A 16493-nucleotide genomic window follows, 5' to 3' on the forward strand; every position below is an offset into this window, starting at 1 on the left:
GCCTTGTCAGTTTGGACACCCCCAACATGCACATTTGACTCATGGGTTTCTTAGTGGAAAATCGGAGGAGTAGATTTCAGTGTATCAATCTCCTCTTATCTTGCTTTGTCTTGTTTTTTGAAGGGTGAACCACCTGACAGCCCCGCCACCAATATTTAGAGAATGTGCTCTCAGGCCCTTGTCAGAACTTGCACGCCGGTTACCTTTTCCTTTTTGTTTACGGCTTTAATATATAGGATCGAATTGGTGCATGTTCAGAAGTCCTTTTCTGAATATCGCTCCTGAATAGGGAGGCTACGCCTCGCTCAGGACACTCAGCCGGGAAGGGCCTTGTCCTCTGCAACACCCCGTGGGCCCCTCCAGGCCGCCAAAGGAGGAACCACGCCAGGCCTTACCAGTGTGGCTTCTTTTGTGCACCGTGAGCACATTGGGGCCGATGCAAATTATCCCACAGACATCACACTTTAGTTTGCCGTTAGGAAGTCGAATGCCCCCAGCTCCTGACAAAGCTCTGCTGCCTTGGACACCGTGGGAGCCATTCATTTTCTCTCCGGAGGCATCGAGCATCCGTAAGTCCTCCGCACACTCTTCCCCATTCACTTCACAGGCACGCCCATTCTCTTCATCACTCTGAGTCTCTACTTTAACATTACCAGCTGAAAGAGACAATACAACACAGGGGGCCGTTCAGTGTCATCGCAAAAACAGAACAGAACAGCACAGCAGCAGAGACAACCTGGAGGGAGCGACACCTTCTAAACACAGGTTCCTGGCAGCTGACACCAGGGGACAGTGGCCCGGGCTCTGGACCCACTGGCCCACAGGGGACTGTGATATATGGCAACAAGCATCACGGGTTTGGGACCCTCGTCTGCCCTCTCTGTAGGTCCGAAGGGCAGACGGTGGAAATGCATGGAATTTATAAATTCTCGCTTCAGACTGGGTGTGTGTGGGGGGACCTCTATGCAGGGTAAGGTCACTGGGTCCACTGTGACAGCCTGGGCCCCTCTGGAGGGACCTGAGGCCAAGTCCAACACCCTGGGAGCCAGAAGACCCCTCACGCCAGAAGGTGAGTGTTGATCACGTAGCCCCCCCGCCCCCGCCCGGTGTGGGACCTTGTTTGGCAAAACCCCCTAAGAAGCGCTTATCTAGCCTGAAAAAGTCCCCTTAAGCATAAGGAAAAGCATAAACTACCTTTCCTTCATTCATGTATGAACAAACATGGAGACAAAACTCAGCAAACACGCGCTCAGATTTCTGACCAAAGATTCCTGAAAGAGTTCTGTTTGTTTGTTTCTTTGGCACGTGATCACTCTAAACCCTTTTTATTCCATGATGAAAATAAACCCTGCGTCCTAAAGGAGTGCCACGATTTCTCAGGTTTCTTCCAGTTGCTGAAGGGTTGACCAGCATGATGGTGAACGTAACAGATCTGCACTAGCTTTTCAGAAAGTAAGACTCGTGTGTGCATGGGGGTGAAGGGCTCCTGGTAATAGTACAATAACCACTGTCTACTCTGCATTTAGAGTCATTATTTCTGTCATTCACGTATTTTTCTCTGTAAAGAAAATAGCCATTTGGTTTGCATTCTTCTGAAACACCAACTGACGATGGATGGCTGAATCCAATATTGTAATGACCGGGAGAAACTGCAGTTACACTGAAAGGCCTCACGTTCATCATAGTCTCTAGAGATGAATAAGAGGAAGTAGGTAAATTCTGCCCAGTAAAATAATCAGTGAGATCGACAGTAACCACGGCTACAAAATCTTTGATCAACACTGTAAATCAGTGGTTCTCCAAGTGTGGTCCCTGGACCAGCAGTACTGGCATCGCCTGAGAACTTGTTGGAAGAGCAGACTCTTGGGTCCACCCTAACCCGCTGAACTAGAAAGTCGGGGGGGTGGGCCCTGCCCTGGGCGTTCTTCACATGAGCCTCCAAGGGATTCCCACGTACACTCGAGTCTGAGAACAACTGTGCTAGTAACACTCCAAGTTTGTTTGACTCAACACATTTCTCGTGATTTGGAAGCCCAGAGCCCAGACTCTGAAATCAAAAGTCCTGGTTTGGAATCTCAGCTCCACTCTTTATAAGCTCTGAGATCTTGGGCAGTCTTCATCTGTAAAAACGGGAACTACCCACACTAGCCCAGCAGGGGCTTTGAGAGGATTTAGTGGGTAAAGAGATGTAAAGTGAACTTAGGCCAGTGACTGGCCTGGCAAATGAAAGCACGTTCCCATAGAGCCGTCCCCTTGAGGGGGCTCCCCAGGAATGTTCACGGCACGGACCGCGTGCCAGGCACTTTAACTGCCCTGTAATGGGTAACCCTCACAACGGCCCCATAAGTGAGGTGCTGTTATCCTATTTTACAGTTGAAGACGCCCAGGCACAGAGAAGTCGAGCAACTTGCCTGAGGTCACACAGCTGGGAGATACTGCAGGCAGCCTGGCCCCAGGGCCCACGCTCCTAACCGCCACACGGCCCAGGTTGCCCATCAGATCTCTGGAGAGAAGACTTGCAGACAAATAAGCAAATGGAACGAATGAGCTGGGACACGGGCCACACCCCCACTGTGGACTTGGAGACCCCAGAAGTGAGGGGATATCTCTTCCCATCACATCCTGGCATCACAGAAGACTGTCCCGAGGACTCAGTAAGTGGGGGTGTCCAGGTGAGCCCCCCTACTAGATCCCGAAGAGCAGGGACTTGGGAGCATCCTGCATCTCAGCGGCCTCCTGCTGACCTCTCCCAGCCTCCGGAGACAGGGAACCAAGCCCTCCGACACGGCGAGCTCAGGAGACGAGACAGGTAAGGAGGGTAGCCGTGCCAGCGTGTGCAGGAGCTTCACCCCTGAGCCCTCTGGAATCACGTTCTCAAAGCTAACTCACTAGGGCCTCCTTGCCCACTGGGTTCTGCTCCGGAATGCTCAAGGCCCTCTGCACTCTTTCACCGGGGTTATTTTTAATCATCTGTCTCATGGCTTTTGAAAATGAGATGGGGCCAGTTCAGAGCACAGCGGGGCAAATGACTGTAGGTGTGGCAGGTTCTCCAGTGCCCGGAGGTGGGACCCAGGGTGCAGGCCAAGGACCCCGTGGACGGAGGAGGGGAACCAGGCAGACGAACAAGCGTTGGCATAATTCCCCTCGCCCATCTTCCTGCACTCAGCTCCAGGTCGTAAGTTTAGAGGCAACCAGCTCCATGGGACCGACTCTTGCTTTCTCCAAAACACACCTCAGTATAGGACTTATTAACACTTGCCCCAAACTCCCACCTGTTCTGCATTAAGAAGACAGGTGTTTGTGTGACCGTCTGGTGGCCCTGTGGCTTGTGTCGATGACGAAGTGCAGGCCCTTCCTGGTGAGCAACAGGGGAGCTTCGGGTGACCTGAGGTTTCTGCCATCAGGACACACGTCCCGGTCCCGCGGGCAGCCTGCTGGCAGAGCAGGTAAAGCGCGTCAGGAGTGAACGGGATGAGGACAGCGGGAGTGAAAATTGAGGGACGGATGTCACCTTAAATATCGCAGACGCCCTCAAGCCAGAAGCCTTGACGCCAGTCACTCATCCGACAGCAGTTCGTGAAGGCGGGCCAGCTGCCATGTGGCAGCTTCTCTGAGGACCCTGTTCACAGAGCCGAAAACCAGAGGCTGAAGAGAGCTTATTTTAAATTACCCTCCGATCACTGTGGGTCCCCTCGTACGACTTTAGCTAGATGTGTTTGGTGCCAGAAGAGACCAAACTCGAAGAAGAAAATCCAGTATCCTGTGATGTTCTGGTTTTCGGAAAAAAGGTAGGCAGACCCCCAGACTGGGGGTCCCTGCATCACAGTGGCAAGGTCAAGGCAGCGTAAATAATGGGAACCGGACAGAGCGCTCCAGGTAAGCAAAGGGTAGACGCACTGAGTCCCGGAGGCCAGATGCCGGGGATGCAGAACCGGACGCGTGCTAGGGCTCTGGGGGCGAATTTGAGGCCAGACCGTGACAGGAAAGATCTGTGGCAAGTAAGAGGGGAGAAAGGGGGCCTGAGGGGGCTGGGAGTGGAGGTGAGAACCAGAGGGCAACACGTCAGCAAGGGCTCAGCAGGTTCAAGCACGTGTGCATTTTCTCTCAGTGTTGGGGGAAGGTTCCCATCTCTTCGTGGACAAATGCAGGCTGGGTGCTGGTTGCACGGAAGAGGGGCAGAGATGCCCCCCACCCCTGCGTCTGTGAAAACGGGGCCTCTCGTCTGATCGGGAGGCGAATACAGGCGACATGCGTCTTATTTTCGTAGATGATGGAAATCAGGCCACGGAACTGTCTTAAAACATGGCAAACACAGACCTGATCTCAAAGGTCAGAATCTAACAGACATCCATCACTCAAGGTAGAATACACATTTTAGAAACACAAGCTCGGACAGGGGTGTCTTGGCTTTGCCGCCTCGGGAAATGGGAAAATGGCTTCGGGGCTTTTAGGTCATGAGGAGCTTGATTCGTGACGAGCCCTGAGCAAAGGACAGCAGAGGCTGCGGTCTTGGGGGCCTCTGTTATTGACATCTAGAGTCCCCTGAGCCAGCCAGGCCGGACGCCTCCTTTACATGGGGGAGTGCAGCCCGGAGAGGGTCAGAAGGAAGGAAGTCGGGGGACACTGAAGCCCATTCCTAGGGGACATCGCGGGGCCTGGACATGCTCAGCTCAGAGACACAAGCCTCCGGCTGAGAGAGAGCAGAGATGCCGCCACCCACCCTGAGCTCCTGAACGAGGGGAAGCAGAAAGAGCAGCAAAGCGGGGATCGGAGGTCCCTCCACGGGGGGCACCCGCCCTGGGAGGCCTCGGAGCAGCCCGAGGGCAGAGGGCAATAGCCAGGGCTCTCGCTGCCAGGCTCCCAGGCAAGGCGCCAGAGGGGCGGGCACTGGTGCGGGAAGGCCCTCGGGGGTCTGAGTGCTGGTGGGCCCGTGATTCTGAACTCCACCCGCCGAGAGTCAGCGGCACCAGCCTTTGCTCCAACCAGTGAAGGAGGAGACTGGGAACAGGTGCTGGGAGTGTATTCAAGCTGTCCATCTCCTGCAGGTTCACATGCACACAGCCCGGAGCCCACCCAAAGGGACAAGCAGGGTTCCTGCATCGTCTCTTGAGAACGCCACAGGACCAGCCCCGTCGTTTTCTTTCTTCAGACCCGTCCGTCATCAATTCCAGGAAATGGTCCGTCCTCCCTAGCCTGCATTTAGTGGACTGGGGTCCACCCCACGGAGGCTGTCTCTAGGTCCCTCCCCTCCTCGGAGTTCCTAAACCACTTCTTTGGCTCCGTTTCCTTGGACCCCAAACTGCTCAGCCGCAGTATTGCTTCTGTGATATGTTAGACTCTCCTTGAATACAGGGATTATACTTACAAATAGCTTCTGACTCCATCCTCCCACCACTTAGAAAAATGTCAAACTCAGTAAGGTGCTGAATGGAAGTGATTAAAGCTAGAACATGAAATGAAGACTTCTGTGTCTCTTGACCCCAGAACACTCTGGCTCAGGCCTGGCCTTGCAGCCTTTCCACTGATGCCCAGGAGCTCATGGACGGGACCCCAATGTCATTATTTAATAAATGTGGCTGCATGAAGAGTGGATGCCTTCAAATCCTGAGGCAAAAGCCACTTTCCTTCCCCGATGCAATTGAAGATTCGGGAAAATGAAAGTTTCGTTGTTATATATTTCAGAGTCCTTCTATGTGTTTAGTAACAGGGCAGATCCGGTTGACCCTGGACCCCTGAACCTTAGCACTTAGACAAGTTTAGCAATGAGAGAATCCAGGGAACTCGGGGTCATCGGGGCCTTAGTCTCCTGCCAAGCATCGTACGGTCTCATGAATGATCAAATCATTTTAATGCACAGGAATAATGCACACTGGCAGCCCCGCCTCACAAAGGGATTCTGTTTCCCTTTTGTCTTCTTCTTCCTTTCGAATGTGTCTTTATATTTCCTGGTGAGGTAAATGGTACTCTGACAGCATTTTTCCATTGAAAAGATATCCCCAAGCTGTCCCTGTGAGTTTAAGCCAGGGAAGCTCAAAATGCTCAATATTTTAAACGAAGAAACAGGAGACAGAAGTATTCCTGCAACTGACGACTAGTAAAAATCAAACTGAATAAAAATATTTAAGAGATATCTTGAATGAGGGTAATTAAACGAACATTTTAGATGCAGAGAAAACGTGTAGAAGTTTTTGCGCTGCCTCTAAAGGATTTATGAAAACTTTCAAGCATTTTTAAGGTCACTGAAACCATTTATTATAACTTATATCATTTAAAATGCAGGGTTTTTTTTTCCCTTGCAAAGATGCATGGTTAGGAATACGTTTATCCTTATTTTATGTTTTAGGTTTTAAATGGAATGAAATCAGGGAGAGACAAAAGAGGAAGATTATGGAAAAAAGAATGAGTTACAAGCATATTTACATTTTCCTCAGGTAACAAGGGACACAAACTGAGGTACAGGGGGTCGAACAGTTTATGTTTTTAATTTTCAAGAAGGAAAAAAAGAGAGATGAGTGAGGAGGACAATTTTCCACTATGACCACTAGGTGGTGATGTTGGCCCAGAACAGTTGGGTTGCTCTTTGGGTGGAGACTTCATCAAGGTCAACAGCCATTTAGTTACAACTTGGGTACGTGGGAGGGGGTGGGGAAGGAGGAGAGAAAGAGATACTAATACCTTGTGAACCCAACTGTATAAATATATAGACAGGAAGTGTATCGAAACATGTATCATCTATCTTACAGTATCTCCAAGTATTGTAGAGGTAGCAATTTTTTACATACTGAAGTCTTCACCAAAGGATCTGCTCCAATATTACAATATGCTCGAGCCTAAACCTTCCTCAGATTTCATGAAAACACATCTGAGAATGCATTATCTTACTCTTAAGTGCTTTTGACTTTTTAATATTTCAACCATGTGATTGCTCATCTCGAAATCAGCTATCTGTCCTAGTATAACCTTTTATATAATCATAGCAGCACACATATACATATATATGCACATATATACGTTTATATATATGTGCATATAGATCTCACAGAAATAAATTTCAAGCTGTTAAAGTTAATTCAAAGGAACATTAGTAAGAGAAAGATCTCTATAACTTTTTTTAACATCTTTATAGGAGTATAATTGCTTTACAGTGTTGTGTTAGTTTCTGCGGTATAACAAAGTGAACCAGCTGTACATACACATACATCCCCATATCTCTTCCCTCTTGCGTCTCCCTCCACCCTCCCTATCCCACCCCCAAGGTGGTCACAGAGCACCGAGCTGATCTCCCTGTGCTATGGGCTGCTTCCCACTAGCTATCTATTTTACGTTTGGTGGTGTCTATATGTCCATGCCACTCTCTCACTTCGTCCCAGCTTACCCTCCCCCCTCCCCGCGTCCTCAAGTCCGTTCTCTATACTGGAAAAGCAGTCAATGTAGGTTATGAGAAAAGAGATATCCTTAGGTTGATACTGCTAAACCCTTTAGGTACCAAAGAGTTTTTGATAGCCGGGATGTCAGAAACCTATTTTTAACAGCTACTGACACCTTTTAGACTACAGCCTGTGTTAATAAGCGTTACAGTATTAACAAGCATGGCCTGTCTTCTGATGTTGCTTTAATATTAGATAATTTATTAATACAGGCTCTGAAGACTTAAGTCCTAAGGGGGCAACCAACTTGTACCACTTTGAATATTCAGCTCTCTGGATATTTTTATAAAGCACTTGCCAGTCCTTAACATACTCCCTCAGGGATGCTGCCCAAACACACTTATCTCTCAATTCATAAAAAAGAAAAATGAAATTAACATCTGTGTTTGGTCTGACAGCTCAGATCAGGAGCGCCCCGCACGCAAAAGCACTCAGTGTGCTGCTCAGGAAGCGAGGACCACGGACTAACGGCTTCAAAGCCCCGCGATTTTTCTCCTCTCGGTTCTGAAATTAATACTTCAGAGCAACAGAAGGACAGTATGTATCCTTCTCCGTCCTACAAAAACTGTAAAAAGTATCTTGAAAGTATGTTGGGTTATTTAACGGTGACAGAAAGTCTGGCCTTTATCGTCATACTCAACAAAGAAGATACTCGTAACGTTCGTAATAAGGCTGTTTAACAGCATTAGGAGGGTAACAATTCTGTCGATACTATTGTTACTTCTACCCTTACTATTACTGCATGGCCACCACAAAAGGCATGCTCCATTGTATATCCAACAGTCTAAAACCAGGCATACATACCTCAGTGTGTAAGAGATGTTCTCGATGACAGATGTTTAATAAACAGCGTGATAGGTATTTAATTTATCTTAAGGAAGGTGATGAAAAAAGATGCATTCACAACATTTACACTATGGGAACTGAGTATGAAATGAATACACGTTATCATTTTCTAGAAGCAAAGTGTATACTTACGAGAGAAAGAATTGGGAATTATTGCATGAAAATCCCTAAAGCCGTCAACCCCATAAGCAACTGCAATAGAGAAGGCAAAAAGAAAGCTGGGCTGTAACACCATCTGAGAGACAGAGTAAGAGTTTAAAAGAAAGCATTGTTTTTTAAAAGGAAAGTAATACTACTCAAAACCATTATTTAGTTACTAATCTGGTACTGTTAGCGCTCAGACAGAGGGCTGAAACCATAACACAGTGCTTACACAGAAAGACGACCCCACTTCCTAGAGGTCTGATCTCATGGCACTATAACACACAGGCACTGCTGAGCAATGTCTGGTGTGTTGAACATCTTAGGGGCTGCAACCTAGAACATTCTAGAACTTTCTCTGCTGAGAAACCCTTCAGGGGAGTTGGTATAAACAGGTCCAAGATCTCAGCATCACAGCCAAGTGTCTCCTGGGAAAGCACTTATCTTCACAAAAGCAGTGTGACTCTTAATGGGCTGACTGCATTGCAAATGTTCTTCCTTCAGCTTTTTCTTAGAAAGTGTTCCCAGAAAATTAGAAAATGTTCATGCAACACACTGAGTGGGGAAAAATTCGTGTTTTCTACCTCAAAACGAGCTACCAATTTCTGTGGGTATTCCTTATCAGCTGCTCTCATGAATACTATCACCACCTCAAATCGCCAAGTTTGTTCGGTTTTGTAGGTCATAGCTTTTCAGTGTGTGCCTGTATCTTGAAACTTAATAGATACAGCACATCTCTCTCTCTCTCTCTCTCTCTCTCTCTCTCTCTCTCTCTCTCACACACACACACACACACACACACACGGTTTTCTCTGCTGGAGTGACCCCCAGTAACTGTCTGAGTTATGCATACCGAGTAGCTGCTAAATTAAACGTGTTGCTGAACTACTGAATTAGCAGAGTTTCCTGCAGGAAACAGACCTACTGAAGTTTGCTTAGACCAGTGTTTTCCAAACTTATCTGACCACAGACCCTCCCTTTTTTTTCCTCATGAAAAATTTAGTAAAATACTGGGATAATGGGGAAACAGTTTGGTAGACACTTCCAAAGCTACTCCTTGAAGTCGCTACCTTAATGATTTCCTAGCAAACCCTTAGTCTTCCTCTATTCCTTTTGTTCCTTGAGCATCCGAATCTAACAGTCACCACCTGTGTCCCACCCAGCAGAGCTGTCATCAGGTGGTCCACCTGGGTGCACCTGTGCTCCACGGTCTGCAGACAGTCAAACACGGGATGCTGATTTCACAGCGACCTTTGCAATTCTATCGTCTTCACTGAGTTCTAACCCTTTGTATTGACTTTTGGTACCTCAGTCGCTCTGTGTCATGGGGGTGCTACCATCTCAGATAAGGGAGAAAAGGCCAAGATGTTTTGAAAGGTAAGCATTACCTTTTTAAATCAGGAATATCACATAACATAAAGTTCTCTGATTAAATGATGTCACTGCCCCAATTCCCTGAGATACAGCTGAGGTTGCTGACAGGGCGCTTGAGGGTGACTTGATTTGAAAGTGAACTTCCTGGTACCCCTTCAGTACAGGCCATGCGTGATGATGAACAGCATTCATCTCAAAGCTGCCTCGCCAGGAGAAGATGTACACTTGCACAGATCCTGGGTGATCAGAGCGTAAGCCTTAAGGTATGGAATTCTGTCAGAATGCTTTACCTTTGAATATAAATAATATTACAGCACATCGTCGGACACTGAATGTTAATCATTTTTCAAGAGCGTCAGTGCTTTGCTTAGTATAATTCAAATGAATTTGAAAGCTGTTGTCCTAAAGATTTGATTCCCTTCAAATTACAGAAAGTTTAAAAAACAAAACAGCTGTAGCTATAAAGTTGTCGTGCTTTTCCCGAGGAAAGCTGAACTGATAAGAATTCACCCTTGCTCGGGTACCATACACGTTCCTGCAGTTACCTACTTCTGAGTTCAGGAAAAGGAGAGCTCTCACGCCCTGTGGGGAAATGATGCACAGCAGGGAACCGTGAAAACTCACCCTATCCTGCCCCGTCCCGTCCCGTCTCGTCCCATCTCATCCCATTTTACTCTGGTCGGTCCAGTGCCTCCGGGAAGGCATTCACCAGGAGCTCTGTAAACACCAGGGACTTACAAGCTCTTTCCACAAGCTGCCTTTAGTCCTCACGAGGCCCTCCAAGGCAGGAACTAGCATTAGGTCACAGGGAGGAGGCTGGGTCTTCCAGGAAGCTCTGGAGTTTATCCTCTTGGCGGTTAGCAGGGAAACAGGTGAATCTGAGACCATATGTAATTGACACATAGGGTCAGTACTCCAGACACACACGCTCCCTGCTGGAAGGGCCTCTGGGAGCTGTGCTCTCTCCTTTACGATGTTGGAGAGGCACTGGACCGCGAGAACGTTACCGCACCTGCACGCACACTCGCCCCGCGTGAGAGCTACAGCGCGTTTCCCTACGGAATCCCCGGCACGGTTAGCAGACACACACCACTGTGTAAACAATAGGTAACCAACGAGGACCTACTGTAGAGCACAGGGAACTCTGCTTATCCTCTGTAATGACCCGTGTGGGGAAAGAATCTGAAAAAGAATAGATGTATATATATATCTGTAGAGCTGATTCACTTTGCTGCACACCTGAAACTATCACAACATTGTAAACTACCTCTACTCCAATGTGAAAATAAAAATAAAAAAATAGATGAGCAACAGGATATATTGTGTAGCACAGGGAATTATAGCCATTATTTTGTCATAACTTTTTTTTTTTTTTTTTGCGGTACGCGGGCCTCTCACTGCTGTGGCCTCTCCCGTCGCGGAGCACAAGCTCCGGACGCACAGGCTCAGCGGCCATGGCTCACGGGCCCAGCCGCTCCACGGCATGCGGGATCTTCCCGGACCGGGGCACGAACCCGTGTCCCCTGCATCGGCAGGCGGACTCTCAACCACTGCGCCACCAGGGAAGCCCTGTCATAACTTTTAACGGAGTATAATCTGTAAAAAATACCGAATCTCTATGCGGTACACCTGAAACAAATACAATATTGTAAATCAACTGTACTTCACTTAAAAATTATAAAATAAAGAATAAATATCTTTACTAAAAAAAAAAAGGAATTGCCCACACAACAAAATGATGACCAGTGAGTGGTCTGGAAAGTGTGCCCCCCTCCCCCTGCTGCTCTCTGCATGGCCACCCAGCCCCCTTGCCCACGGGCAGTGAGAATGCATGGTGGGCATGGTGGTCAGGGTCTCTTGCTCTCTTTGGACTGATGACCTGAGTACCCTGCACTCTGATGGTGTCCACGTGCCTGATGAGTGTGAAAATCAGCCACTCCACCTTTCTCCCCAGGCACCTGGGAGGCTGTGTTACAGGTGCAGACCTGATGTGTCTCTGATCACAATCCTGGCTGGTCCCAGAAGCTTCACCATGGGGGCAGAAGTGATGCCTCCTTGACTCTCAGGCTTGTCTTCATTTCCCTAGTAAATTTCACCCCACATTTCAGGCTCTTGTTTCATAAAAAGGTGCAGACACAAACAGATTTAATGAACCTTGTTAAGTTTCCTAAATTTCATGAAATATATTCTTGTAACCAAGAGCAAAGTGAGCTCATTTGCTAGGAATTTTTATTCCCCAAATTGTCACGAACATTTTTGTATAAAACGCTGGGAGTGCCTCAGGTTCTGAACCCTATTCAGATTGCCAATTGATGACCATTCTGGGACAAAGGTGAAAGCCCCCAAAACCACACTCTTCAGTTTGCCTTTAGTTGTGCAAACTATAAAGGATATAATTATATACTTCTCACACTGCTGGAGCCTCCAGGAGAGATGAAAACATACTTGGGATTTTCAAACTGGGAGAGAGGAAGTCTGCCCACTTCCAAGTCAAAAAAAGACCCTGACGATTTCAGTGTAAACACATTCAGATTCGTAGGTAGGAGAATTTAGAAATGTGCAGTCATGTGACTTTTTTACATATTCTTTAAATCATATGAGCCTGTCGGTCACAGCCGGATCATCAGTCTCTTATTAACTTGTGTAAGCATGGTTTGCAGTGACCTTTGCGATATCTGCAGATCTAGCATTTCAGGGAAGGGCATCCTCACCCTGTCACTGCCCTAGCGACAGGGTCCCCGAGTGGGCCAGTGGGCAAAGGAGAGGACCAGAGACCCCCCCCAGAGCCAAAACCCCAAGGCCATGCTCCTGCTAGAGAGCTGGTTACATCCTGCATAGGTACCAGATCCAGATTCTCTTGCGATCCTGCCACACCCAGACGTTCCTGGGGTGCCTATTTGTCCTCGGACCATCCTCTATGTTAGGGGGCTCTGTGTCTTGCTGGGGAAGAGAATGCTGACATTTCCTGACCACTCACGCCCAGAAGGGGGTGTCCTTCCAGACTGACAGGAGAGGAAGCTAGTCCGAGCCCGCACACCGAGCCCACGAGCAGGGGCTGAGGCCTCACACGTCAGCGGAGCCGCTCCCGAGCGGCTCCTGTTGCTACACGCTGCTTCTCGCTCCAGGTCCTTCCCGTAGCCTGGGCCCCGGCGTCTGTTCAGCCCTGTGTCCTGCATGGACACAGGAAGCAGCGATGTGCCAGCGCCCCGACTGCAGGGCTCTCCTGGGCTCCGTCCCTAATCCAGACCTAAGGTCTTTCTTCAGACCCAGCTCTCCGCCCCGTCCCATGTGCCAGTGGCCCTCTCATCCGGCCGCGTGGCCTCACTCCCACCCCTGGCCTTCCACGGCCAATTTCTCTCTGAGTTCTGTCTCTCTGACTCTTTTCCAGTCACATCGCAGCCAGCACACGTGTGAAGCCGCTGCCTTGCCCCGCAGGACGGCCCCCACCCCACCCCCGCCCCACATCCTTCCAGGGCTTCCTGCCCACTGCCCGGCCCAGGGAAGGGGATGACCTTCACCCCAGGGACCCCGCTTTCAGGCTCCGCTTCCAATCCACCCTGCCCATCGCCCTGAGATCCTCACCCACAGGCTGCCTTTATCAGGGCACCTATGTCCAGAGTTTCCACTGGTCTGCACTGTTGTGATGAGACAAAACCCCCAAGTCCTGGGCCAAATCCTCTAGGACTGGTCAGCAATGACCATGACCCTCCCAGCTGGTAATGCTATTCAGACAACCAAACAGATGAACCTGCAGGAAAAACGCAAGAAAAACCAAACCACCGGCTGCACTCATTTGTCAACGCCTTGCAGCCGGTACGGAGACGTCCTCCTCGTCCAAGCAGATCTGTGTCCTGTGCAGATGTCAGGGCCACCGGCCTCAGGTCTCGTCCCCCCGACCTGCTCAGCTAGCAATGCCTCTCCGGCCCCCGAGGGGCCCCTCTGCTCTCCCACCCTTTCGACAACCGGTCAGAACCCACCCTCTCTCTCGGTACGACAGCCTGCACCATCTCTACTCCAGAGCCCTTGGGATTCGCGCCCAGTTCTGGAAGCTGGTGTGTCTGGAGCCCAATTCCGTGATCAAATCAAAGGCTACGGGGACTTTGCTCCCTTCTCTCATTTCCTCTCCTCCTGCACAAGACATAGAACATGAGGGGCTCATCACAGGGTCACTGAATCAACAAACTCCTTATTTTTGGAGACAACCATCCGACCTGGACGTTTTCAGAATTTCATTCCAAGAGGAACTGCAAAGTCTGAGGCAGAAGGCACTGTACTTCTTAGGTCTGAGTGTCGCTCCCAAGGAAGTGGGTGCACTTAGGTCGAGTGAGCCTCGGGGAAAGTGCTGGACTTGCCTTCAGTTTAGAGAACCGAGCACGTGGGCCCAGCCTTTCTGTCCTCCGGCTACTCCTGCCTGTGTCACATCACGCCCCAGACGTCCCCGAACCTGGAGCTGTGTCAGCTTCTGGGAAGAAGGGGCGCTGTCGGAGAGCGGGGTGCAGGGGCTGCAGGGCTGGACACTTGGCTTTGTCCCCCCAGGTGATGCGGACCCGGTCAGGCACCAGCTGCCCTGAGCCCCAGCTTCCTCACCCACAGAACGGGAATCATCGTGTCTATTCTGTCGGGTCCACGTGCAGATGCACTGTAACGCTTATAAGGCCCTGCTCTTCAGCCGGCCCCCTTCTCAGTGGAGAGCCCTGGGCAGATAACCAGGACCTATGATAACACCTATCTTCTCGTCAACAAAGACTTCAGGCTGAAAGGATTGGCTACAGCCGACTAGCACTGACCAGGTTTTTAATACACGGGGAGAACAACAGGGCTGGAGCTTTGCAAGACCATGACGGTGCCTAGGAAAGACAGACACCCTCGGGGACCATGTCCTTGGCACCTGGAAACCCACGTCTTGGCAGGCTTCCCTCCCACCCCAAACACCCCGGCAGGTCCTCACCTCCACTTGGGAATGGGGCTGGGGCGACCTTATAAGGCCTTCACTCACACTTACAGGGTTTCCAGCTGACGGCCAGGTTGTGGGACAGTTTTGGTTGTTTCAAGTGGAAAGCGACAAAATGGTCAAAGTCCACTTGGCGTCCCTTCCCACGACCACTGTTGGGTCTGCCGTCCAGAGCACACAACACACGGAACTAACCAACAGCCTGATGGGCTGACGAGGACAAACCAACTTCTGATTCTCTCCATGGAGGAGACCAGCTGGGGACCAGCCCTATTTCTGTTTATATTTCATTAGTACAATTTTAAGTGTTCACAGTGAACTAAATAGCTTGGAAGAGCTCTGATCGCTAAACCTATAATTTAGAAAGGGAAACGTGGATAAGCAAAGACTCTTCTTCTGAAGAGCACAACTGAGCAAACAGGTTCAAAAATGATGATTCTGTTTATGGGACTGTCTTGGAAGTCATTGCTTTGGTGTCCTTTGGAATCGCCCCCTACTCACCCTCTTGGATAGAGTTTACTGCAATTTATGGTGAAACATTCAACAGGTTAAAGAATAGATTTAGGAATATTCTCAGAATGTTGTGTCCTTCTTTCTTTTTCTTTTTTAAAAGAAAAAATACCTTTTTATTGGTAAAAATAGTATTTGCCTATTCAAAGATAGCAAGTATACAGAAATAGCAAGATGAAATTTCTAAAATTCGCCTCCAATGCCTATAATCTAAAGAAAACCATGAAAAGGAGAACATGGAAACATAATAAAAACAGAGTGAGAGAGCTTAGCTCAAGCTTTAAAATGAGAGAAGGAAAGGGACATTTTCAGGCAATAAATAAGGGCTGAAGGAAATTCAGATGGCTGGAGAAGCAATGAGAAGCCATAAAATTCTCACCACGGACCTGGGGAGGTTGAAATAGTGTGAGGGCCTGGATGTAGGTGAAACCTTGAATTTTATTTTGTTTTTCTTTTCCATTCAAAATCTTGTTTCAGTGAGGGGAATTCATACTGGATCAGACAGGCCGAAATGGTAAGGGAGGGAGAGTTTGCTCAGACCGCTCGCGGGCATGTGGACGGTGCCAATGGGCGGGGCCAGAGCAGGTGCATGGGGCCTCCTTTCAGTGTCAAGGCCCCGTGAGGAGGGGAAGAGACCAGGCAATGGGTGACTGGACCCCTGGCCACACGGACAGGAGGGATGGGGATGGACAGCTCTCGGCCGTTGGGGCGTGTGCTGGGTGTACCCGCAGGTGCTCTAGCTGATGTGACTGTAAACACTGTGCGTGTTTCAGTTGTGGTTTTCCCGGGGCACATTCTTACTGAAGCAACGGGCTGAATGTCACTGCCAGCGCGAAATGAAGCGGTGAAAGCTGAAGGCGGTGTTTCGACGGTTACATGTGCCTGGCCCCTGAAGCACGGTTACTGTGTGCACCTCTGCCACACTGAGGAGGTACAGGACGGGCTGCTCTGTCAGCAGAGGGGTGAAGGGAGGGCCCCCTCCGGCTCTGCAGACACTCCAGGCCATTCCCTCCCATCCTCGCAGTTGGCACGGTGTCAAGCCCCACAGATCCCAGGAGCCCAGGCCATGCTTCGGGGAGGCCGCAGATAAAGTAATCTCCCCCGGGACACACGGAGGGCGGGTCCCCTGCCGTCCCTCCCTTCCAGAAGCTCAGGGGGGTCCCTGCCAGAATTCCAAGCAAGAGGTGACTCAGCAGGGGGGGGTGGGTCTGGAAGGACAGCTCTGCCCACCGCCGCGCTGTCCT

At 49.6% G+C, this 16493-nt stretch overlaps 1 protein-coding gene across 1 annotated transcript in view; it reads right to left on the reverse strand.

Annotated features, from left to right (window-relative positions):
* The window catches only part of IKZF1 (IKAROS family zinc finger 1), a gene marked incomplete at its 3' end in the record, with an annotated part of 83912 nt that overhangs the window by 20244 nt on the left and 47175 nt on the right, over positions 1–16493 (reverse strand). Inside the window, exons 4-5 of the mRNA XM_082661803.1 lie at positions 8406–8465; positions 396–656 (exon numbers count right to left, since the gene is read on the reverse strand). Of these exons, the coding sequence (XP_082517929.1) occupies positions 396–656; positions 8406–8465 (321 nt within the window). The remainder of the gene's footprint in view (positions 1–395; positions 657–8405; positions 8466–16493) is intronic.

The sequence above is a fragment of the Grampus griseus genome (genome assembly GCF_964374135.1).
Source record: "Grampus griseus genome assembly, chromosome: 9".
Lineage (NCBI taxonomy): Eukaryota > Metazoa > Chordata > Mammalia > Artiodactyla > Delphinidae > Grampus > Grampus griseus.